We start from the raw sequence: 25271 nt of genomic DNA, 5'->3' as shown, positions 1-25271 counted from the left end.
AAATAACTACATATACACACTTGGATGTAACGTTTATAGTTTGATTAGTGTTCTTGTGCTTGTTTGTGTGGGTTTGTACATAAGATCACAGTGCCCAGCCTATAACTCTGCCCACCGGGAATTCTCGCAACTCTCCCGACCAACTCTGGCACTGGTTTACAAAATCCGTTAGGTGCATACTTGTTAGGGGAGTTAGGGTTCATGTTATGGTAAGCTTTCATTGACTGGAACTACATGTAACACATGTATAACCATATCAATATAGAGTAAAAATGCGTTTTTGGTGTTTGGGTTAATGACGTTTATATCAGCATCATTGATAACAAAGGCCCCCTGTGGGTCACTGGGCTAATGCAGAGAATTTTCTCCCCTCTAATTATGCTTCGTGTCCGATTGTTTATCCCATCGTTTGTGGAGTGAGATCTCATTTGCATGCAGCTCGGTGGATGAAACGGCTCTGAGCGTGGTGGGCCGCGAATGGAAAAGAGAACGCAGTAAACAAACAAGCGGACCAATAAACGGCTTGACATTATCGCCTGTGCAAATATTTGTTGCTCTCTGCCTCAAGGTGATGACTCGGTGAGGAGGAGTGGACATCAAGGGTGGTCGTCAAACTGAGGGTGGTGGTCCCACTGCATCACTTTTGCAATATTTGATTTCGTCGATAATAATAATATAGAAAATTGCAAGCACTCATTGTCTGACCAAAGCCAAATTCAAATAGTGTAGTTAAAAAAGCAGGCCATATTGTCCTAAAGGTAATAGTAAATGTAATCTAATCTAATCAGTAGCGCTTATTAGAACAGGCACCATCACAAAGCAGCTTTACAGGAAACCCAGGCTCAAGCCCTGATACACATCACTAAAGGGCAACAGGAAAAACAGGAAAAAAGCAAGAGGAAGAAACCTTGAGAGGATCTGAGACTCCAAAGGGGACCCCATCCTCCTCTGCTCCACATCAGATAGCAAAACGAAAACACCACAAGAGCAATATGAACAGAGGATAAGATTTTACTATTAATATACAATATTAGAGTCCTATCAAAGTAACAATGAGAAATAGATCTATGAAAATCTTTCGCTACTGTTTCCCAGTGAAAATGAGAGTCAAATCCATGAATATGAGTGGCTGCTGTGAGAAGCCTACTAGAACCATATGCAAGCATGAATATAAGCTCATATTCATACTTATGTATTAGGAATATCATTTTCTGTCAGGCTGTGTTAATTTTTTAATTAATAATAATTAAATTGCGGTAAAATTGAGCCCCTTAACAAGCCATGGGCAAGCTGGCTAGCCCATCGTTTTATTGCATACTTCGATAACATATAATAGCCCCATTGGTTTGCAGTGACTTCCCAGTTGTTACTGAATAATAGGCCTTTATATGAAATAAACTGGATTGTTAAGAGGTTAAAGGAGAATTTATGATGTCGCAAAAGGTTTTCTAATTAGATATTGCACCAGGTATCGGTACTGCAGGTATCATCTGATGCTGTAACAAATCTAACCTGAAATGGCACACACATCATATGCATGTCCTTCTCTGGGGTTATACAGTGTTTGGGTAGAGTGAGCACAAAAGGCTACCTTTAGATGTTCGTCTTAAGTGCTCTGAAAATAAAAAGCAGTATCGTGCCATCTTTAACATTAAACAACCCAAATCTTTGTGAATTCAGAGACATTAGTGGACAGGCATCAGAGCAGACAGTGAGGCGCTGTATGTTTGACCGACGCAGCAGCCTGATAAGATGTATTGAGCTGGAGGAGACCGATACCATGGCTATGATGTAGACTTTTTAACCTTTGTAATCTCCATTTTCCTCACTGAATACCTTATTTGAGTTTACACAGCTTAAAACATCTTGACTCTTTTTCCTCAACTCTCTCCTGCAATCTGCAGCAACCACTTGTTGCCACAGCCCAGGGGGGGCGCTCTTTCCCTTTCTATAAACCTTGCCAGACTCTTCACTGCACACGGTTCCCCACTCCCCTCTTCCCCATTTCTGAGCTCTTGCTTCACACTGCATGACCAGCTCTGGACAGTCCATTATGTTTGACTAAGCTGCTCCCAGGACAGCAACAGCGCTTGATAAATCGCATTATTGACCCCTTAATGGAATCCCTGGAGATCAGGGCGAATATTGATGACGTGCTGAAGCCTGCGCTCGTCTATATATTGATCAAACCAATTCATACTGAATGAATGTTGTCTATGGATATTACAAGACCATATTGTTCTCTCATGACTGATGCAGAAAAGATGGATACATAATGGTGATGAAAGTAGTGAGGAACGTGCATATGGTGTGATGGATAGGTAAACTCGCCCCCTGAACCTCTCAGGTCCAGAATCAGTTCGGGGAGCTGTCCATGGTGCTGATGTCCTCGGCGCGTGGGAATATACTTAACCCAACAATTAAGGGACATTTCTGCTTTCGAATCAACTTCAAAGAAATATCCTTTAATTGTAAGACTAAGAATATCATTTCCTCTGGTTGCTGGGTCCAGGATCTTCGGTCCTGTTTGGCTGGAGAGTTTCAGCCTCATACAAGAAAACTGAGGCTCAGGCTTGTTGAAGGGGTTTGAGTGTGTGTGACTCTAGTAGTGTCCTTAGAGAAGTCTCCAGCTCCTCCTCACCACTCTGCATGGGCAACCCTCCAAGCTTCAAGACCATGACTTCTGTCCACCAAACAGTCCAGTCCCTTCAGACAGAGCACTGTAACAGTGAAGCACCTCATCTTGCTCATGTCCAGCAGGTGTATCTGTTCTCCAATGATGAAGTCCACAATGCCCTCACCAGTCCATCTTCTGCATTAGTGCTGGTCGTAGCGGGGGGTGGGCTTGGCTTGTATTGGCCACCTTCACACTGCCCACTCCTCATGTGCTTCCTTACGCTTCCTCCACTCAAGCAGTTCCAGTTACCTGCAAAGGTGACACTTAATCAGCCTGTGTGAACACTTACAGCACCCTTACGAGAGACTTTATCAGACTTCAAACTTACCGGAGAGAGGGAGAGAGAGAGAGAGAGAGAGAGAGAGAGAGAGAGAGAGAGAGAGAGAGAGAGAGAGAGAGAGTGAGAGTTGCTGGCTGGCGCTTCGGCTCACGATCAGCTCTTCATGCATCCCTTTTCTCCTCCTCTTCCTCCTTCCCCTCCGTCTACATCCTCATGCTGTCTGTTCCTAGCACTTGGCGTCTGACTTGCGCTGGCTTTCTTTATCTCTCTCGTGTGCATGGACTCCATCCCTCCATCTCTCTCTCGCGCTGCTGCCTCCTTCCTTCGCGCGCGCAGTGTTAGAGCTTCTCTCTGCAGTCACGTGGTGCAGCAAGGGCGAGAGAGAAAGCAAGAGAGAAAGAGAGAGAGAGAGAGAGAGAGAGAGAGAGAGAGAGAGAGAGAGAGAGAGAGTGCGCGCGGGGGTGTCCCTCCTCCTCCGCAGTTTTTTTTTCCTTTCTCTGCTGTGTTAATGTCTCAGACTCGGCGAGCGCCGGAGAGCGCGAGAGCTGCGGGAGAGAGGCTGGAGGAGCGCGCGCTTCGGCCCCACACTGCACGCTGCACCCTTGCGCGTGCCGATCACCATCCCGAGCCGACCTCCCCCTTCCTCAACTCACCCACTCACCTACCCCACCCCCCGTTTTTTTAATACCCTACTCTACAACAACACCCCCTCCCACCCCAACCCCGGAGGAGCGTGTGAGGCAGTGGGATCTGATCTGGGAGCGCGAGGGAGCGCGCGCGGATGAGCTGCTGGAGATGGAAGTGCTGATCGCGTGGCTTTGCTTTGGGATGTGGCAGTGCAGCCCTGCTCGAGCGGACTCCATCATTCACATTGGTAAGCAGTGACCACCGCACTCCACACTCTAGGCGCACATGTGTTGCTGACCTGCATGCTCTCTGATACCCACCACATACACCTCAAAACCCACCACACAAACTGTGCCCAGCACACTGGACCGGCCTGGGAGCAGACAGGCAGCAGGGTGATGGGCTATGTGCATGTGTATGTGTGGGTGCTTGTTTCAGAAGCTTGCTGCAGCCGACAGACAAGCTGTCCACGTAGAACAATTACCGCTAAAGAAATCTCATTGAAAGTCCGATCTCAATATGTGGCGAACGAGAGGAAAAAATACATGTATAATTCATGAACATGCAATTAGATGGAGAGACTGAGGAGGGCTGCTTGTCCACCCCCCTTTTCCCCAAAACGCCCCCTCTCTGTAAGCCTCAACTTTGTATGGAACGTGAGGGAAATCTTAAGGAAGGCTTTGAGGAGGCAAGTGAATGGAGGGCAACTGCTCGCTCTTGGCTTTGCCGTGTTTCTTTGGCTTTTATTTAGACAGCTATTTCGCTGCATGGATCTTCTGTCTAGCGTTTGGAGGATTTTAGCGAATTGATGAACGTTGCGTCTCTCTCTCTCTCTCTCTCTCTCTGTCTCTCACTCTCACTCTCTCTCTCTCTCTCTCTCTCTCTCTCTCCAGCCCTGACACACTCGCCTTTTACAGGAAAGAGAAAAGAGGAGGAGGAGGAGGTGGAGGAGGAGAGGGGTAGCTGGAGGGGTTCTTTCACTATTCAATAGCTTGGCTATCTTGCACTGAAACTGGAAGCCCTCTTTCTCTGCCTCGTCCCACTTGACCCCTCAGATCAGAGTGCAGAATAAGTACAGTTGCCTCCTGTAGTTAATATTACAGTTTCTTGTTCAGCTGCAGCTCTGAGCCAAATGCACCAATCAGCCATCTGTGGACGCTTGATTGGTAGAGGGAGAGAGAGAGAGAGAGAGGGATAGATAAAGAGAGAGAGTCTTGCAGTATGGCTCCCATAAAATCATGGGCAACTTGATTTAATGCATATTTTAACAAGGGACTGAACTAATAATCACGTTCTTGCTATTTACAAATTGAAGGCCTATACAAAGAACTGGGACTGAAAGGGTGGTCAATCATATTAAAGGCTACAACACTAACAGGGTCTCCTCTTGTTGGATGGATGTCTGTATATCACTGCCAATAGTCTTGTTATATAGACATTTGCTCTGTTCGTGATGGATTTGCCACATGTGGTGCGCTATATGATCCCATCAATCCTGAAGGCTCATTCACAGGCTCGAGCTCTTTATGATGGTATTACTAAATGAGAAGATGGTTGGGTGCAAACATGTTCAGTAGATGCCAAACCACATAATGTGGCAGACATTTATGAGAGGAGGTGCACAGTAAAGAGAGAGAGAGTATAACTTTTACCTCAGTAAGAGCTTTTGTTCAGGACCACAGACAGCTCCTGAGAAATGTGGCTATACTTTTGGTTTTGCACCAAATTTGGAAAACATCTAACCAGCAGACCACAATTTATGGGTCAATGTCTTCAAAATTGCTCTACACACTTTAAAAAAAGTTCCTTATTGTCGGTTTTGGGCCAATATAATCGTAACAGATACCAGAAGGAAATCAAGAATGAATCCAATTCAGTCCTGTGACAAATCTAGCCTGAGCTAGCACAAACACACACTGTGTGATGTAACGTTAGCTTTGTGTTTCTTCCTGTGGGGTAGTAGAGTGTTTGAGTATGGTAGGCTACCTTTCGGTATGTGTGATTCTTCGATTAAAAATACCTCATTTTAAAGCTTGGTAGATTTTGATGGCAGCTGATACTCAAGGTTTTGATATCAGTATCAGTACTAGAAATGAAAAAATCCCTGTATAGATCCTCTACATTATCTGGAGGTTCATCAAAAGTTTCTTCAGGCTCACTCATGGAGGCGAGTAAACCTTTTTGGCAACTTTATTTTTAATGAGTCATTGGCACCACCAAACAAGCCTGCCACTTGCATGCAGTTGCCTGTCCGTACCTGTGGAAGATCACCTCAGCACGAAAGCTGCAATAACAAACACCAGCTCTCTCATGTGTCCAATACATTCACTTTGTCACATCTGGTCTCGTTATCGCCTATGTCCGAGGGGCTCAAGAAAAACCGAGCCGTCCTGAGAATGGAGAGGCTGACGGAAAGCGATTTGCTGGACGATGCGAGTGATTTACAGAGGCCCCGGCCCATCCAAACCTGGTAATTGGAAGGCGAGTACAGGCGCTGGGGATCCAGGCCGCTCTCACTGGCGAATGGAATGAGCAGATGCGACACCTCTATTCCTGCTAAATAAGCCAAACACCGCAGTTATACATCAAGCAAAGCCAACCTGCCGGTTCACTCTATTGGCCACCTGTACAAGGGTGCTCCATTTATAACCAGTGGGCCATTTATCGATTGACGAAGATATGGAAAAAAGAAAGAATTCAAGCGCTGATATTCAATATTACTTTCCATAAGTTTGTATGATGTTGTTGCACAATGTTAGGCATGGTTTAGAGGCCAATCTAAGGCTTGTCATTCTACGCAACTGGTTGACTCAACAAGTTTTTTCAGGTTTTGCCAGACGGAAATGATAGCATCGAAGAGCTTTCTGTGGGCCTGAAGGAAATGAAATCACAAGCTCTGATTTACATACAGGTCTACAACTTATTTAAGACGCCTCATTGAAGCTCATTCATATAACTGCCATCTATAATCTATGATCTAGAGAGAGACAGAGAGCTGGAGATAAAACCTCACCAAAAGCAATGTTTATTTATGATGCATTCATTGAAGCTACGTTTATTGCTCTATTTCCTACCCTAGGAAAGCACATAAGTGCACTACGTCACCAGCAATTCAGTCAGAGAGTACAGGGAACATAAACATATTCCTTCAGATAATAGAAATATGTAAAAATTCACTCAAAAAGTCACTCAAGAAAAAAAAGAACCTGTGTCTTATGTTGAATCCTGAAAAATGGACTCAAACTGAGCACAAAGCCTAGTATTTTGTAGGTAAATTTTTTGGTCAACAAGGTACAAACAATGTAAATGTTCCCTCAGAGGTACAGCAGTGGTTTTAAGGTCCAATTGTATACCTTGAGTAAGTTTTTCCAGGTGAAAAGTATGTATTAGTACCTTTATATCACCAAATGGTTTAAAACAGAACAATAAACTAAAAAGCCTCGAGATAAGATGGGGTGTGTGGAGTCAATAAAACTTAGAAAATATCATTTCAGTGGATTATGGTACAGATATGTTGCCTGACTAAAGGTACTGAGATGTGCCCTTGAGGCTACCACCCCAGTGACAGCTTGATGCCTTTATTTCTGAGCATGTAGTGTAGACTCATGATGGCATAAAGTGTCATGAAAAGGGAACTTCACCTCCACAGCACATTCAAGCATTTGTCAATAGGAAACCCTTTATATTATTGCAATAACATTCAGGACTCCCAGGTTCATGGGAAATATCATTAAATTGGCCTGGGTGATGCTGAGTCACATGATTTTGCTTAGAGACAAGAGCAATTACCAAGATTATGTGATTTTCCGAGTCGCAAAATAACCGCCTGCGTGCCTCCGCAGGTGCCATTTTCGAGGAGAACGCTGTGAGGGACGATGAGGTCTTCCAGCTGGCCATCTCTGACCTCAGCCTCAACGATGACATTTTGCAGAGTGAGAAAATCACCCACTCCATAAAATTTATTGAGCCCAACAACCCCTTCCAGGCAGTGCAGGAAGGTAAGTGAATCATTGTTCTTAGCTTCATAAATCGATAACTCGTCCACTCACACTTTAATGTTTGTTTGTCCTGAATCTGCGTGGAGTGCTGTGGTTGTTTGCCGCTCTGAATGGCATATAAGGGCAAATTAGACCTGAAGCACCTGTGTGAAGGGGTTTGAGCGATGCAAGGCCACCATTCTTAATGTGGTTAACTCAGTATGGGTATTTAATAGCACTTGATTATCAATAATGCTCTGCTTTGCTTCATCATTTTGTATCAGCAAAGTATTTCTATACATGCCAAATGTAAATCACGGCCAAAATGCATTTTGGTGAAAAAAGAAAAAGAGGAAAAACTGCCAGGCTTTTCAATGATGCATCTGACAGACAGGTGTTATTGCTTTCAGGGAGAAACTCTCTTGTGCATCAGTGTTTTCTGTGAAAAGAAAGCTAGGTGGAAGTATTGAGTCGAGCTGGACTCAATAGCAATTTTCCACATAATTGCAATCGAGTATGAGGTTGCCTTCAGCCTCTGGTCATAGCAAAGAGTATTATAAGATGCGATAAAGGAGAAATGTGTTTTCTGAATGCTTTGATGGCACTTAATGACATGGAGGTTGATGATATCAATGATGATGGTGATGATGGTGGTGATTGCACTTAGAGATCGGAAGTTCTTTGTGCTCTCCAAGCTGTAGGATGAATTCAACTCTTAGTTTCAAGTGGTTATGCCACAATCATCGGCCTCAGAAAACCATGGATATAGACCAAGTCTTGCTTTTAACTGTATTCCTGACCTCAACTGATATAATATGCTTGATGCATACTCACATTAATAGGCTCATATTTTACATTGTTCTGGTATTCTACTTTTTTCCCCTTTTTACTGACGTCTACTTGTTTTCTGCTTTGGAAAAATGTGGTAAATAACTTTAACATGGCCTTTTTCTAATCTCACTTTATGGAATAAGTTTTTTGTGACTGTGCCTTTAAACCTGGTGTATATAAATGTTCTAATTGGCTCATTCAAAAGAAGCAGGCCAGCTGAAATGCACTAAACAAGGTTTAATGTTCAAACTCAAATCCTCAGGCCATGGGAAAAAATAAACGTCAGGTGCTCCTTGTAGATGGAATATCATCAATTTGCTTACCGACAGCCATGAACAGCACAACATTTATTCATCCTTCCACTACAATGGCTTTGCTACAGACTCTCTGCAGGAACAACACTACTAACTAAGCAGGTAAACTGCTGTAGGCTGGTTCTATCTGAATGTGCCTATGGTTGTGGCACACAGAACAGACTGTTGTGGCATTCAAAATGGACTGTTTTGCAGCTTACTCAATATGCATGCATAGGTGCTTTAAAAGTGATGTTTGCTCTAGTTTCATTTATTTAAACATTCAAGTAAATTTAGTTTTTTCATGATGTGTTCAATAACAAGACTGTATGTCTACTGAAGTTGCCTCAACTCTTTGTGACCCCTCACAATACACAGGGTATTCGTCTGGACCCATAAACCACGCAAGGACCCATGACATTTTACCTTGCATGGCTGCGTTCATTTAATAGCTTGGCAAAAAATATGCAGCAGTAAACAGGAGCATTTCCCAGACTTCCAAATTCATCATCTCATTAGTGATGATCCTGAACTTTCCACCACACTGTGCATGTTAGGAGTGTTTATGAGCACATTTGTCACCAAGCTCAGACATTCTGTTCGTGTCATGAGTGTGGTTTGTCTCTGGATATGGATGCACTAAGCGCCAACCTAAGCAGCTCCACTGGGCTCTGTGTTGCATGACTTTTTGCCTTTGTGAGTGTATTGCATGTTCATGTTAGTTTTGGCAGTAACATTATGTGTTAGATATACACAGATTCAGCACGAGAATTTTGTTAGTGTCAAGTCAGCTTCAGAAAGAATGTTGTCATGCTTTAATAATGTTAGGCTACAGTTTGGTTCAGATTTCTTTCAGGCTACAGTCATTTTAGGACAGAATTTTGTTTGGCTATAGATTAGCTGGGACAGAAGTGTACTGGGCTAAAGTTAGGTTCAGACAGAATTTTGTTGGGCTACAGTCGGGTTCAGACAGAATGTTGTTGGGCTACAGTAGGGTTCAGACAGAATTTTGTTGGGCTACAGTCGGGTTCAGACAGATTTTTGTTGGGCTACAGTCGGGTTCAGACAGATTTTTGTTGGGCTACAGTCGGGTTCAGACAGAATTTTGTTGGACAACAGTCGGGTTCAGACAGAATTTTGTTGGGCTACAGTTAGGTTCAGACAGAATTTTGTTGGGCTACAGTGGGGTTCAGACAGAATTTTGTTGGGATACAGTCGGGTTCAGATAGAATTTTGTTGGGATACAGTCGGGTTCAGATAGAATTTTGTTGGGCTACAGTCGGGTTCAGACAGAATTTTGTTGGGATACAGTCGGGTTCAGACAGAATTTTGTTGGGCTACAGTCGGGTTCAAATAGAATTTTGTTGGGCTACAGTCGGGTTCAGACAGAATTTTGTTGGGCTAGTCGGGTTCAGACAGAATGTTGTTGGGCTACAGTCGGGTTCAGACAGAATTTTGTTGGGATACAGTCAGGTTCAGACAGAATTTTGTTGGGCTACAGTCAGGTTCAGACAGAATGTTGTTGGGCTACAGTCGGGTTCAGACAGAATTTTGTTGGGATACAGTCGGGTTCAGATAGAATTTTGTTGGGCTACAGTCGGGTTCAGACAGAATTTTGTTGGGCTACAGTCAGGTTCAGACAGAATTTTGTTGGGCTACAGTCGGGTTCAGACAGAATTTTTTGGGGTACACTCCGGTTCAGACAGAATCTTTTTGGGCTACAGTGGGGTTCAGACAGAATTTTGTTGGGCTACGGTGGGGTTCAGACAGAATTTTGTTGGGATACACTCAGGTTCAGATAGAAATTTGTTGGGCTATCGTGGGGTTCAGACAGAATTTTGTTGGGATACACTCAGGTTCAGATAGAAATTTGTTGGGCTATCGTGGGGTTCAGACAGAATTTTGTTGGACAACAGTTAGGTTCAGACAGAATTTTCTTGGGCTACAGTGGGTTCAGACAGAATTTTGTTGGACAACAGTTAGGTTCAGACAGAATTTTCTTGGGCTACAGTCGGGTTCAGACAGAATGTTGTTGGGCCACAGTCGGGTTCAGACAGAATTTTCTTGGGCTACAGTGGGTTCAGACAGAATTTTGTTGGGCTACAGTGGGGTTCAGACAGAATTTTGTTGGGCTACAGTAGGGTTCAAACAGAATTTTCTTGGGCTACAGTGGGTTCAGACAGAATTTTGTTGGACAACAGTTAGGTTCAGACAGAATTTTCTTGGGCTACAGTGGGTTCAGACAGAATTTTGTTGGGCTACAGTGGGGTTCAGACAGAATTTTGTTGGGCTACAGTAGGGTTGAGACAGAATTTTGTCGGGCTACAGAGGGTTCAGACAGATTTTTGTTGGGCTACAGTCAGGTTCAGACAGAAGTTTGTCGGGCTACAGAGGGTTCAGACAGATTTTTGTTGGGCTACAGTCGGGTTCAGACAGAATTTTGTTGGGCTACAGTCGGGTTCAGACAGAATTTTGTTGGGCTACAGTCAGGTTCAGAAGGCAATTTAGTAAGCTAGTCAGGTTTAGACAGAATGTTGTTGGGCTATAGTCGAGTTCAGGTGTAATTTTCTGAGGCTATAGTTGGGTTGATACAGAATTTTGTTTGACTACAGTCTGGTTCAGACAGAATTTTGTTCAGCTATGGTCGGGTTCAGAACAAATTTTGTTGGGCTAAAATCTTGTTGGCCTACAGTCAGGTTGACGTAGAATTCTGTTGGGCTATAGTTGGGTTCAGACAGAATTTTGTTAGGCTCCAATCAGGTTTAGATAGAATTTTGTCAACCTCAGACAGAACTTGGTTGGGTTCATAAAGAATTTTGTCAGGCTACAGTGAGGTTCAGACAGAATTTATTCAGGCTATGGATAGGTTCAGGTATTAACTCTGTTAGGCTGCAATTGCATTGGGAAAGGATTTTGTCAGACTACAGTAGAATCTTTTGTTAGGTTGCAGTTGGTTACAGACAGAACAAGTTACAATGTTCTCAGGCTCTTTTTGGGTTCGATCCACAATTTTTGACTAGATTGAGACTTTAATTCTGATGGGGTTAATAATGTTCCTGTTTGATAAAGTTGTTGTTTTATCTGTTTATATGTAGAAAAAACATGCTTAATGCAGGGTAGCACTGCACTTAGTGGGTCATGGAGGAGAAATCTGCCTCTCGGCCTGTCTCTTTTTCTCAGTACGCAGGAATGCATCTCCACGGTAGCACAGCTAGAATGCATGCCCAGGAGAGATTGGCACTGTGCAGGCCTTCAGTAGGCTCTTTGTCAATTTTGGCACACTGAGTCCATTCCACAGCATTCAGCCCCGGTCCAGCGGAGGCGCTTTCAGCGGCGATTGTCACCGTGTCGAAACGTAACAGTGGTGCACATTGTCTGGGAGCTCCTTTTTAGGGTTGGATTAACTCAGACTTCTTGCACTGAGTCACTGGAGGATGTGAAAGAAGCACTTTTTGAAGCTCTTGACCGGAGACAGCAATCCGCCAGGTGGTCAACTCGAGGCATCGTGGGGATTCTGGCTGAAACCTCGGAAACTTTGCCCAACCTGAGTTCAGTTTGGTGGAGGGAGATGGATAAAATATGCTGCTTTAAAGACATGCCTGGGGTGGTGAGAGGCTGGAGGCAACAAACAGTTCATTATTGTCAATGCTGGGCTTTGAGCCCTTACTTATTTTAAATTCTGTTGAAGCAAGGCATGTATAATTATGTGGTTATGCATGTGTTATGAATTGTCAAAATATTCATGCAGGAAAGCAATATTCCTCATTTTCTGAGCTATTACTTTCATTAGTCATTAGTTCATGCTCACAGTGTCTTCAAGCATTTGCTTTGCTTTGTTTAGCTTGAAATCGACTCACAGAGGCTTACATACACTCTTCGAGTTCTTATATTGTGCTTGGCTTGGATGTATGGTTCTAGCAAAAAAACTTTACTTGGTGCAGAGCAGTATATGGGGGTTCTTTTGCCTTTAAAAACGTTATTTAGACATCTCAGTTATCAAAATAGATAACCTGTTGAAAGATTCTTTAGAGAAACAAAAGTAGTTGTATGGTCTTAGTCCAAAGAGCCCTTTTAGGTACTTTTAATTTTAAGAGCCTTAGTTAAGATTAGCAAAAAGATCATGAAAAAATATTGTTAAAATATTTACGAAAAATACTTGTATTTCAAAGATCTATGTGTGTCACCACACACATCAAGGAATCAGAGACCACTCCACAATAGAGAATCTCTCCAGAACATCCAGGGCCCAGCTCCACTCTGGACTGTCCTCTTCACCTCATCCCAATTTTCAAAGGAGTGTAGGGCAGGGAACGGGAATGTTCACATCAGAAACTTGATTCTACAGTCATTTAACACTTTCTGTATGAATTTGAGGATATGTTTTGGATCATTATCCTGCTGGGTGCTCCACCCACGTCCTCGTTTCAGCTTTTTGGCAATCAGATGTTAAAGAATTCCGTGGCACTTCATAGAGTCCTTGGTGCTCCTACCAAGGTTGGGACCTTTGGTGGTAAAACAGTCCCAAAACATCACAGATCCTCCAACACCCTTAACAGTGATGACGAGGTTCTTTTCTTTGTGACATACCAAACCCACTTTGCTTTACTTGTTTATTTCAATTAGAGGACAGATTTTATTATACAGGGAGATTCACTCAAAACAGTCCCCAGATATTCTATAATAACTCTTGCTAGGAAGAAGCAATCTGAACAAAACAATATGTAATGTGCTCCTCAGTATATGGAGCTTCGAACAAGCCGGGATGCTCCTGCATCAGAGCGATGAGGTAGGCGGCAGACAGCTGTCACAAAATTTAATTCCGGGTGTACACATCCATACCACTTCATGTGCCTGGCAGAAAACAGAGATCACTTTCAGCATCACAGGTAATGCAATCGATTACACATACATCAAGGTATGTAGCGTATTTTTTTGGTTCAGATTGCTTCATTCTAATGGGAATTACAAGAGAATATTCAGAGCCTCTTTCGAGTGAATCTCCCCATATTTACTATGAGATTCAGCTAATTAACCACAGACATTTAGTGATGATCTTCCCAAGAGCACCAAACATTATGGAGCAGGCTGTATATGAAAAATTCCAGGTAAAGACTTACTTTCTGTAATCTATGTTGCTATCAACACCTCTTTAAGGCACTCCAAGAATATTCCGATGGCTTGTTACTGGATTCATAAAGCAACTTGATCGGTTAGATCCAAATCAGCACAGAAATAAACTAAGCAAGCATTGAGAAGCAGAGATCAAGAGAACATCTATTGTGACCTAATAGCTGTAAGAGCGATGTTAAGCATATATAGTCCTGTGCAGTGGAATGTGTAGAATTACAAATGAATACCAAGAATGTATAATCACTGCTGTTGGAACAAAACCTCACATCTCCAGTTTTGTCATTTTGGAGTTTTCGACATAATTTGGAAATGCCTGTTGCCCTTTACACCGTGTGGAAATTTCATGATAAATTGACCAAAAGAAATCACCCCAAATTACATGGACAAGAAGTCTGGTTCCACTCAGTTAGATCAAAAATAAAGTATGTTTTGGAGATATGAGGTTTTGTTCCAACAACAGTGATATGCAGGATATTTACCCAGTAATAGGCCTGTGAAAATGGTCAGGCCTCAGGCCTGGTTCCCCTTCCATTGTTCGGTGATCCCTGTAGTCAATCAAAATGTGGCCTATTCAGGCTCATCCATTCCCTCAGAGAACTCCAGTAAGTTAGTTGTTCATTGCAAGCTTCATTTCTCTGACTTTGCCCATACCTCTTTTTTTCCCCTTGTAGAATCAGCTTCTTCTCTGAGTAAAGCAAATTATAATGAGATATTAGATGATACATGGGTGCAAATAAGAACTCGCAGGAGTGCACCGATTCATGGCTAATTAGCAGCGAAGTGAGAGTGTGGGAATCCCTATCTGCGATCTTGTGTGTGGTTTTATTTCAAACACATTTAGTGTCATGATTAAAGGCTTCTGTTTCTCTGTGACCTTTGATTTGCTCTTATCCGGATGTTTTGCCCGCTGGCGCTCGTAGTGAGGGTTCAGTAGTGCGTGGTTAATTTAAGGACTCCAGAGCACCTTCCGATGGGCCCCAGAGCCTTGCCACGCTCACCAAGAATCAAGCTCAGCTGTGAAAAGGGGGAACAACGTAAGGCTGTTTCTTGGAGTGGTCACACTTGGAGGTAAAATACAGTGCTGATGATTTTATGTGGTGTGGCACATCAAATTTTGGAAGCGGTGATGGACGTCGCCATCCATAATTATTAGGACCCTCGGAAAAGAAGCAAAACGCCTTCTAAATATGCTCATTGCTCAACTTTCTAAGGGGGGGCAATCATTCTGAAGAGCTTTGAGGTTTACACACAAACCGAGTCACTTGAAGATCTTGTTTTATTTTAGGCAAAATTGGATTGATGACGTTTGACAGACTTCTAATTTCATATTGTTGTTTATTAGTGTTCCCTCACTAAAATACCCAGCATGCACTTTGCAAATACATCCAACAGTTGGAAAATAAATTCCTGTAACAATACAATATACAGGAACATTGATAAAGCCCTTGTAATGCACTTTAAAGCTTTAAACGAGTGGTTGACAGGTATTTAGCTGCATATTACTATATTATTACACAGTAACTACAGTGAATTAAGCATTTCCTTATGATTAACCTGAATCAGGAAAGTAGCTGGTAATTGTCATTTCTAATTGTCCATTATTTGCTTCTAAATGTTGACGATGAGCAGCTGAACTAAGATAAGCAGGTAGATACATTGATTGTTTATTAATTTGTCACTATGATATCTATCAGGCACCATTAATATGAACCCTTCTAGAAAGAAATTTCAAATGTTTATTTTTACCTGGTTTCAGTTTTGAGTGAATAGGGCTTAACAAGAGCTTTACAAATGCTAATATTTAACTCACCCTAGTTATGTCTTAATAATGTAGTAATAAGCAGCCTATTAAGTAGTAATTATTGGTTGAATGCATTTTGTTTTTACCAGTTGTTGGGTTGAAAAGAGCACAATGGTAAAAAGTAATAAAAAGTACAAAAAAATATTGTAAGGCACAAAAGTGCTCTGGAAAAGGTTTAATTTACTGTAATTATGTCTTAATAATGTAGTAATAAGCAGCCAATTATGTAATAGTTATTGTTTTAATATATTTTTACCAGTTATAGGCCTGAAAAGGGCATAATTATAAAGGAATAATAAAAAGTGGAAAAAAATGAAATGTGTAATACACATAAGTGTTCCAGAAAATTCTGAATTTGCCCTAGTTATGTCTTGTAATAATGTAGTAGTAAACGGCCAGTTCCTCACTAATTAGCAGCTTGTTAAGGCTTAATGAGTGCATTACAAGGGAATTATACTGAAGTCTTTCCATATTTTCTGTTGTCGATAAACAATGCAGTCATAAAAGGATAACAATAAGACACTTGTCTTTTGGTCTATATCACTACACAAAAAGGGGCGGGGCTGCTGGCCACAACCGGGGAAATTCCACCTCCGCATTTAACCCATCCGTCAAGTGAAACACCACATACACACTAGTGAACACACACACTAGGGGGCAGTGAGCACACTTGCCCGGAGCAGTGGGCAGCCCTATCCACGGTGCCCGGGGAGCAGTTGGGGGTTAGGTGTCTTGCTCAAGGACACCTCAGTCATGGACTGTCGGCCCTGGGGATCGAACCGGCAACCTTCCGGTCACAGGGCCAGATCCCTAACTTCCAGCCCACGACTGCCCCATGCGCTTATATATAGAAGTACAGTAGCTGCCCTAGAAAAGGTGGCGTTTTTACTAGAAAATCAACATTAAGGTTTCATTTCTCTTCTTCAAAACAAGTAATCTGACAAAATTGAGAGGGAACATGCTGACCAGCTGGTCTGACCATCTAATGTACCATCTAAGCAGACTTTTCCACAGTGTGCTTGGTTGTTGTTGCTTCATATCCAGTCCATTTTTTTCCTATTTTTCATATTAGCCAAAACAAATGCCAGAATTTTGCAGCCCAGGGGCCAAAACGTCCCTAGTGTTCACCAGCTGGCCTGCTGCTTTGGAACCTCTCAGAGGGTCTCCTTGTCATAGCTGGCTTCTGTGGCTAAAGTGCCATTGTATTGGACCCTCAGAACACGTCCAGCACAAACAAATCAGGCCAATTAACCTCTCGTCCACACCAGCGATCCGGCTGCCAAATGGCGAGGCGTTTATGGAAAAACTGTCATTTTACCTTTGCTGTCCATCTCCCATGTGTTCTCCTCTGGCTGGAAGCTTTTTGTCAGCTCGTTCAATTAAATTATCAAAGCCATTGACGTAATTTGAGCTCCAGGCACAAATAATTCTCCAGGGCTGCTTGTCCGTCACTGCTTACGATGGCGGCTTCATCACAGGGTCCTACACCAGAGCTCTGTGGGCCTGGAATCTCTTGACTGATTAAGCTATTCATAATTAATCTCAATGTCTCTCCAGGCCAATCAGTAGGAGAATAAAAAAGGACAGTGTGACATGTTTGATGGTCCATTACAATTCTTTTATTTTTAAAAGACTTGGTGACTCAGGTGAAGCTCTGCATTGTCATGCTCTTAATTTTTAACCAAAAGCCTTTCTCAGGAGAGCAGGAGCAGGATGACAGGGAAGGAAGGCTTTGCTCTTCTGCTGATTGTAAAAAAGGCAAAATAAAAAAAAAGCCTAAAAGTGGTGGAACAATCTACACTCTGATCTTACGGGGACTTGCTTCGATACGTCAGGAAACAGTTTGATGCATCTTGACAGACTTTATATGTTTTAGCCTTATGTTTAGGTATCTAAATCTTGTGTTTAATTGTTTTGTGTGTAGAAAGTGCCGTTGGATTGCTGCTCAACTTCATTGTACACTGTGCAATGACAATAAAGGCCTCTTATCTTATCTTATCTTATCTTATCTTATCTTATCTTATCTTATCTTATCTTATCTTATCTTATCTTAAATCTCAGATTTCACTATCTGGTTGACTTAAATTACACAGTTACAGGTGAGAGTTAGCATTAAGTGTTATATATACATATCGCTGCTGTCAGAACAAAACCTCGTATCTCCATTTTTGTCGTTTTTCAGTTTTTGACATAATTTGAAAACACCTGTTGGCCTTTACATTGTGTGTAAATTTCATGATGTACGGACCAAAATAAAAGCCTCAAAATGACTTGGAAAGACGTCGGGTTCCATTGACTTACATCAAAAGTAGAGTAGGGTTTTTCCTTCTCCTGAGGTTTTGATCTGACAGCAGCGATATATGACTCATGAGTATGAACCATACAGGTACAGTTAAGGGTTAGTATTTAATATACATATATATGGCTTACATAATATGAATTATACAAGTACAAGAGTTATTAGTAGTATATCACTGCTGTTGGAACAAAACCTTGTATCTCCATTTTTGTCATTTTCCAGTTTTTGACATAATTTGAAAATTCCTGCTTCATATCATGTGTAAATTTCATGATACATGGATCAAAAGAAAAAGCCCAAAATGACTTGGAAAGACGTGTGGTTCCATTGCCTTACATTAAAAATAAAGTAGGTTTATTCCTTCTCCTGTAAAGTTACCGTTTTGGAGATACGATGTTTTGTACAAGAAAGACATATGAGACTGCTAGATTCAGATATATAGGCCAATTAATACAACCAGGCTGGCATTATTATAACTTCGGCCATGAGCAAAGACGCAAAGAAAACAGTGACTCCGTCTTTACTCAGCGAAATTGACACCAGAGACAAGTTTTTAGAACTTTAGAAGTTTGTAAAAGTCAAGCTGAGGTAACCAGCTATTTTGCTAACTTTATCTCTTAGCTGTTTGTTTTATAGCCTCTTATGCTTATTTGATTCCAAAACACACTTCCTTATATTCTTCATAACTTTCATATTTCATAAGCTACATTCAGACGGTGGGCGTCGTCTGAGGCTGTAACACTTCATCCCAGTTCAAATAGATGGTGATGTAATTTTATACCCTTATAATAAAAGAAGCCTTTTTTTTTACTGAAAGTCGACCCATTTTTCCACAGATCTGGGCTATAAACTATAAACAGACGGCGTCTCTTTAGTGATCTGGTCTGTAAAAATGATTTTTATAAAATAATACGCATATAACGCATATATACGCATAATAAGCATATAGCGATACGTGTAGATCAGAAAACACATGTTCTGTTAATGTGAGGGGAGCAATAAATCCATCCATCCATGTTCTAAGCCGCTTTTCCGTCAGGGTCGCAGGGGGATGCTGGAGCCTATCCCAGCAGTCTTTGGGCGGAAGGCAGGATACACCCTGGACGGGCCGCCAGTCCATCGCAGGGCAGACAGACAGTCACTCACACCCAGGGGCAATTTAGCATCTCCAATTGGCCTGACTGCATGTCTTTGGACTGTGGGAGGAAACCGGAGAACCCGGAGGAAACCCACGCAGACACGGGGAGAACATGCAAACTCCACACAGAGAAGACCCTGGTCACCCGGCCGGGGAATCGAACCCAGGCCCTCCTCGCTGTGAGGCGACAGCGCTACCCACCACGCCACCGTGCCACCGGGAGCAATAAATAAATAGAATAAAAATGGACATTTATTACATGCAGTTAATGAATAATATAGGCATGTAAATTCATATAAACAAACCGAAATATACCCTAGATCATAAGAGGTTAAGTAGCAAGTAAAGACTATTATTACAGTTCTATGGCTTCCATACTCTGTTAAAAATAAAGGTACTATGCAGGTACATGATTCATTCATCAAGGTACAAGCAATGTAAGTGTACCCTCAAAGATACAGCAGTGGTTTTAAGGTCCAGTGGTGTACCTTACATGAGCTTTTCCCAGCGGCAAAGTAGGTATTTGTACCTTTTCATAACCAAACGTTTTAAATCAGAATAATAAAATAAAGGTCCTGGAGACGAGACGGGGTGTGGAGTCAGTTCAGTTTAGAAAATATCATTTCAGATATTTTCGGATTCTGGTACAGTTATGTTCCCTGACTAAAGGTACTGAGATGTGCCACTGAGGGTACCACCCCAGTGACAAGAGGGGTCCTGCCCCAGTGACAGTGTTGTACCTTTATTTCTGAAAGTGTACAATATTCTGCTTCCTTGCAGCTAACTGGCCTCCTTCTGCACTCACCAGCTAAAAACCACTGTAATGTTCAGTGTTTCTCAGTAGACCAGGGACGCAAGTAGTATGATGTTAGTGATGAACGGAGACATGACGACAGAGTGATGGTTGTGGAATCTATGAAAAAACAAGTAGTAGAACACACTAGAATAAATAAAAAATGCTGAAACAAAGAAAAACGACTACAAAAAAGTCCAGAAACTGAGAAATGCATTGGAACAAGGAAACAAACTAACCACAAGCCACGGGCTGCCTTAGAAAGAGCTGAACTGAATGAGGAAAGTAAACAAGAAGGGCATGAATGTGAAAAGAAACAGAAAGGAAACAAGTGGAGAAATGCCAAACAAGTAGTCAGGGAGTAGTTAGGCCAGATACACTGACCACCACAGAGCAGGTTATGATTTGGGTGGTGGGTCATTCTCAGCACTGCAGACACACTGATGTGCTAGTGGTGTGTTAGTGTGTGTTGCGCTGATATTTTAAAAACCTCAGTGTGGCTGCTGGAACTGAGACCCAAAAATGTCCAGCTAACAGCATCCTGTGACCACTGATGAAGGACTAGAGGATGACCAAGACGAACTGGGCAGTAGCAGATGAGCTTTCGTCAAGGTAGAAGTGTCTAATAGAGTGGACAGGGAGTGGACACAGTGTTTAAACACTCCAACATAGCACCACCATGTCAGTGTCACTGCAGTGCTGAGAATGATCCACCACTCAGATCCACTGCTCTGTGAGGGTCCATGGGGGTCCTGACCACTGAAGCACAGGGTAACGAAGTATCAGAGAAACAGATGGACTACAGTAACTGTAGAACTACAAAGTGCTCATATATGGTCAGTGGAGCTGATAAAATGGACAATGAGCGTAGAAACAAGGTGGTCAGTGTATACAGATTAAACATGGACACAGGGGGAGCCAAGGTGGAGAAGGCAACATAATCTCACATGGATGAGGGAGAGCAACTGGACGAATAACAATAAAACCATCGGAAAATATTCCTACATATTATTTTGGGTCAAAAGAAATTTATTATTGATTATTATTAGAATCAATTATTAATTATTATAATGCTGAAAAAAAGTGATGCAGCTGAATCCCCACCTTCAGGTGGATGCATCGCAATGCAGCGACGCATTCTTTACATCTCTTGTGACGACAGCAGAGGGTGATGCTGATGCGGAGATGGGAGCGGGGTGGTGGGGGTGGGGGTCATGGGATGGGGTGAGCTTTCAGAGCTTTCAGAGATTGATCTCTCTCCATCTCTGCTGATCTAACAGTAAAGGCTGGGTATCGTCACTACACCCCAGCCCCCCACCCCCACCGTGCCTGTCTCATTTACCCTGGCCAGCCCCTTCTTTATGAGGGAGGAGAGGAGGAGACAATCGAGGGTGATTAATTACCGAGAGGAGGCTTCGACTGATCTGTATGCAGGCTGGCTGCTGGAAAGTGCAGGCCTGGTTATCACTTGGCACCTTTGAAAAGGATCTTAATACTCGTTTACTTAATATTGGCCTCGGTCTAAGACTTGCAGCTTATGGTCTGGTTTTGAAATCAGATTTGATTTCCCTCAGCCCTCTACTGCACGCTGCTGCCACAAGGCAACAATTGCTTTATCTCAATTTTACCAAAAATCGGAAATATGAAATCTGTCATTTCCTATTTAATTATGGAAAAAGGGTCTTTTACTTTAATAGGACAATGATATCACATGACCAGGAATTCTCATTATGCTGTTATTACTACCTTACATTTCCAATTCCGATTGAAATAGTACTAATTTCCACATTTTGTAAATATTGGGTCTCACTTTTTACTAAATATAAGTTGGATTTGTTTGGTATTGCTTTCAATGAAAGGATGATTTTAGAAAAATTTATAAAAATTATTTTATGGTGCTTTTTTTTCCCTGTTTTTCAGATTTTATGGTGCTGTGCCATGATTGTGCATTATTGCCATATGGCAACAATTCACCAAATAACCCTCTTTAAAAAAACTATCTATAGATTTAAAAATATATTTTCATTATTTAAGCAATTTTAAATAAGTCCCTGGACTTAAACAAGTCCATAATATGATATGATTTATTATGATATCCATCCATTATAAAACTGGCTGTAGAAACCAGATCAGCTTTTGGCTTCCAGTCTTTTCAGGAGACTAACTTTTAGTTTCTCAGAGAAATCTGCAGAGACTTTTTTTTCACACCTTCAAAGTTGGTTTTGCATTTTCAGCTTCTCACCATCCATTTAATCCCAATCACATTCAGCAATGTTGAGGTCTGGACTCCTTTTCTCAGTAAGGGCTTCTTGACATCCACAGCACTGAGTTGTCTTCTTACAGTGGAAGGATGGATGTGGTTGCTTTCCGATCTGAAGCTGCTTGATTTTCTCCCCTCTCGCAAAGATGGAAGCTTTAAGTGCTGTTTATATGTTGGGGACAGTTTTGTTGGTCTACCAGGTCTGGTTCCATTTTCTCTGTAATGTTGAATCATTTCATAGCACTGTACTGTATAAGTACTGATACCCTAACAAGACACAGGTGAATGTGATAATAAAGGGGTGGAGCCATGACAGAGCTGGAAGTTTTAAGATGTGATCCCGATTGGGGGGATACCATGACCTGTACTATCCATCCATCCATCCATTGTCTAAGCCGCTTCTCCATCAGGGTCACGGGGGGATGCTGGAGCCTATCCCAGCAGTCTTCGGGCAGAAGGCAGGATACACCCTGGACAGGTTGCCAGTCCATCGCAGGGCAGACAGACAGACACAGACAGTCACTCACACCTAGGGGCAATTTAGCACGTCCAATTGGCCTGACTGCATGTCTTTGGACTGTGGGAGGAAACCGGAGAACCCGGAGGAAACCCACACAGACACGGGGAGAACATGCAAACTCCACACAGAGAGGACCCCGGTCACCCGGCCGGGGAATCGAACCCAGGCCCTCCTCGCTGTGAGGAGACAGCGCTACCCACCACGCCACCGTGCTGCCGACCTGTACTATAATAATAATAATAATAATAATAATAATAATAATAATAATAATAATAATAATAATAATAATAATAATAATAATAATAATAATAATAATAATAATCCAATGTCAAATCCTACTATGATTATTGCTACAACTATTACTACTAGTACTACTACTTCTACTACTACTACTACTACTAACATTACTACCAATACTACTGCTACTACTTCTACTAATACTACTACTACTATTACTACTACTGCTAACATTACTACTAATACTACTGCTACTACTTCTACTAATACTACTACTACTATTACTACTGCTGCTAACATTACTACTAATACTACTGCTACTACTTCTACTAATACTACTACTACTATTACTACTACTGCTAACATTACTACTAATACTACTGCTACTACTTCTACTAATACTACTACTACTATTACTACTACTACTAACACTACTACTAATACTACTCCTAATAATCATCCTGTGCAGACCAGCTGGGATGACCGGCTCAAGAATCTTTTTTGGGTGGCTGCAACAATACGATTGACCAATTAAAATGCATTCTGTGGGTGGAACGGCTTAATGATGGATGCAAGGGAGCGTCCAGGGAGGTGGATGGCATGGCGAGGCCGATAACAGCCGCTGCGGGGCACCTGAGATCCAAAGGCTGCGAATGACAGCCAGAGTGATGGCTCCTGCTGGTTGAGCCTAGCGGGCAAATTAACGGCCTGCACTGCGCCGCTACCCACGGTGCACCGTTTGTGCACATGCTTAACTCCAATACCATCTCTCCATGCCCATGACACTCTCATGATTCCTCCCACTCTGTGCTGTTATTCTCGGCTAAAATCTCGTTGTGCTTTAAAGGTTTTAAATGAACAGTTTGGTAAAAAATCCATAATCAGCCAAGACATATTTTGTAACTCAGATTTGCTTTTTAGTAACTATGAGTTTAAGTTGGTCAACAAGTCATGAAAGCTTATACCCCACCAATTAGCTTCAAACTGCATGCCTAAAGCATCACTCACTTCGCTCAAACAATACTTAGTGGTTAAAATAGACTTGGTTATGAGGTTTTGAGACTTACTGTCATCTAGGAACCTGGATAAAGGTACATAATCATATCTAAAAACAGTAGGAGAGTGCACCTGTGTTCCCAGGCTTGTACATACCCTTAGCTCTTTAAAGAACAATGTGTAAAATATTTAAATCATGTGTAGGACAATACAATTGACTGTACTATAAAACACCCAGCAACCAATGAATATAACAGGGTAGAAAAATATTTAATATGGCTTAGAAAATCTGATCAGACTTACTTGAGGTCTGTCTGGGCTTAGTCCAACATTCTGATGGTTTGATTGTCAGCCCTCAGTCCAAAAGTCCCAAGCTGCTACACCACCAAAGCAGAGCTAAACAATGCAAGGCGAAATGAGTGAAACAGGCCCTACATATACAGGTACCATGTTAATGACTCACTAAAGCCATTATCTGGCTGTTATATGGCCACGTATTAAAGATCATTCTCATTCATTTCATAGCTGAAGCCAAAGAACACTGGGGTGCAGGTGGAATGAATGGATGGATGAATAGACATTGTTGCTACCGCAGTCAGGTCAGGTTGGCTTTCGCTTGGTGGTTAGCATTCTCTCTGTAAGTTTTCCTGACGAAATAGACTGTGGATGAACAGTTTTTTAAGGCTTGGTGGGTGTGATTACAAAGAAAATGTCAATTCAGGTTCCCTGTGGCTTAAATCAATCCTCAAATGTCCAAAGCAGAGATATGAGGGCTTTTAAGGTCAGGATTAAAGACTTATTTCAACAAGAGCCCTAGAAATCAGAGGTAGGGCCTTGAGTCAGCAACTTGGACTTGAGTCGCACTTGCTACTTGACTTAGATTCAAAATGTACAACTTTTTAGCCCAGTAATTAGGACCTTCTGCTTAGGTTCTATCCTTCAATTGAAGGTTTTTCTATAATGCAAGTATTGTTATTTGAAACATGGCAGGTATTTGTAGGAGGTTCCATTTGTAAATGCAAGGCCTGAGACTAAATTGAAACTCACTGACCCAAACCTCAGAGACACAAGACTTGACTTGGACTCACACACCAGAGACTTGAGACTCAACGTAGACTTGTATACTAAATATTTGACAATCGAGTTGAACTGGCACACCAAAAACCTGAGAACCGACTTGGACTGGCATATATTGACTATGACCCCAACAGTATTATTTTGGTGCCATATCTTGGTAGATCAACTAATCTGTGAGAAATTTGCCACACCATTCCACTATGATGCTGGCAGCATCACACATTTCGACCCCCCTGTCAATAGCGCAATCAGGTAGTGGACAAGTGTCGCTCAAATGGAGGTCAAGAGACGTGGTGCAGGTGCAGTTATTATAAGTTATAAGCTACTTTTGCAGA

General features: G+C 42.1%; 1 protein-coding gene and 1 long non-coding RNA gene across 3 annotated transcripts in view; one reads left to right on the top strand and one right to left on the bottom strand.

Annotated features, from left to right (window-relative positions):
- Nucleotides 1–993: 993 nt before the first annotated feature.
- Nucleotides 994–3417, bottom strand: LOC119265007. Its single transcript, XR_005131334.1, has 2 exons — nt 3006–3417; nt 994–2926 (listed from the first exon to the last, which is right to left on the bottom strand). It is a non-coding gene; the product is annotated as an uncharacterized LOC119265007 (long non-coding RNA).
- Nucleotides 3418–3457: 40 nt separating this feature from the next.
- The window catches only part of grid1b (glutamate receptor, ionotropic, delta 1b), a 447318-nt gene continuing 425504 nt past the window's right edge, over nt 3458–25271 (top strand). For both annotated transcript variants that reach the window (XM_017710569.2, XM_017710568.2), the window contains exons 1-2: nt 3458–3831; nt 7427–7582. In XM_017710569.2, the coding sequence (XP_017566058.1) occupies nt 3753–3831; nt 7427–7582 (235 nt within the window). In that variant the 5' untranslated portion in view covers nt 3458–3752. The remainder of the gene's footprint in view (nt 3832–7426; nt 7583–25271) is intronic.

This window comes from Pygocentrus nattereri, chromosome 13 (assembly GCF_015220715.1).
Source record: "Pygocentrus nattereri isolate fPygNat1 chromosome 13, fPygNat1.pri, whole genome shotgun sequence".
Classification (NCBI taxonomy): Eukaryota; Metazoa; Chordata; class Actinopteri; order Characiformes; family Serrasalmidae; genus Pygocentrus; species Pygocentrus nattereri.
Note: the sequence above shows the minus strand (reverse complement) of the source record. Positions and strands in the feature narration are given on the sequence as shown.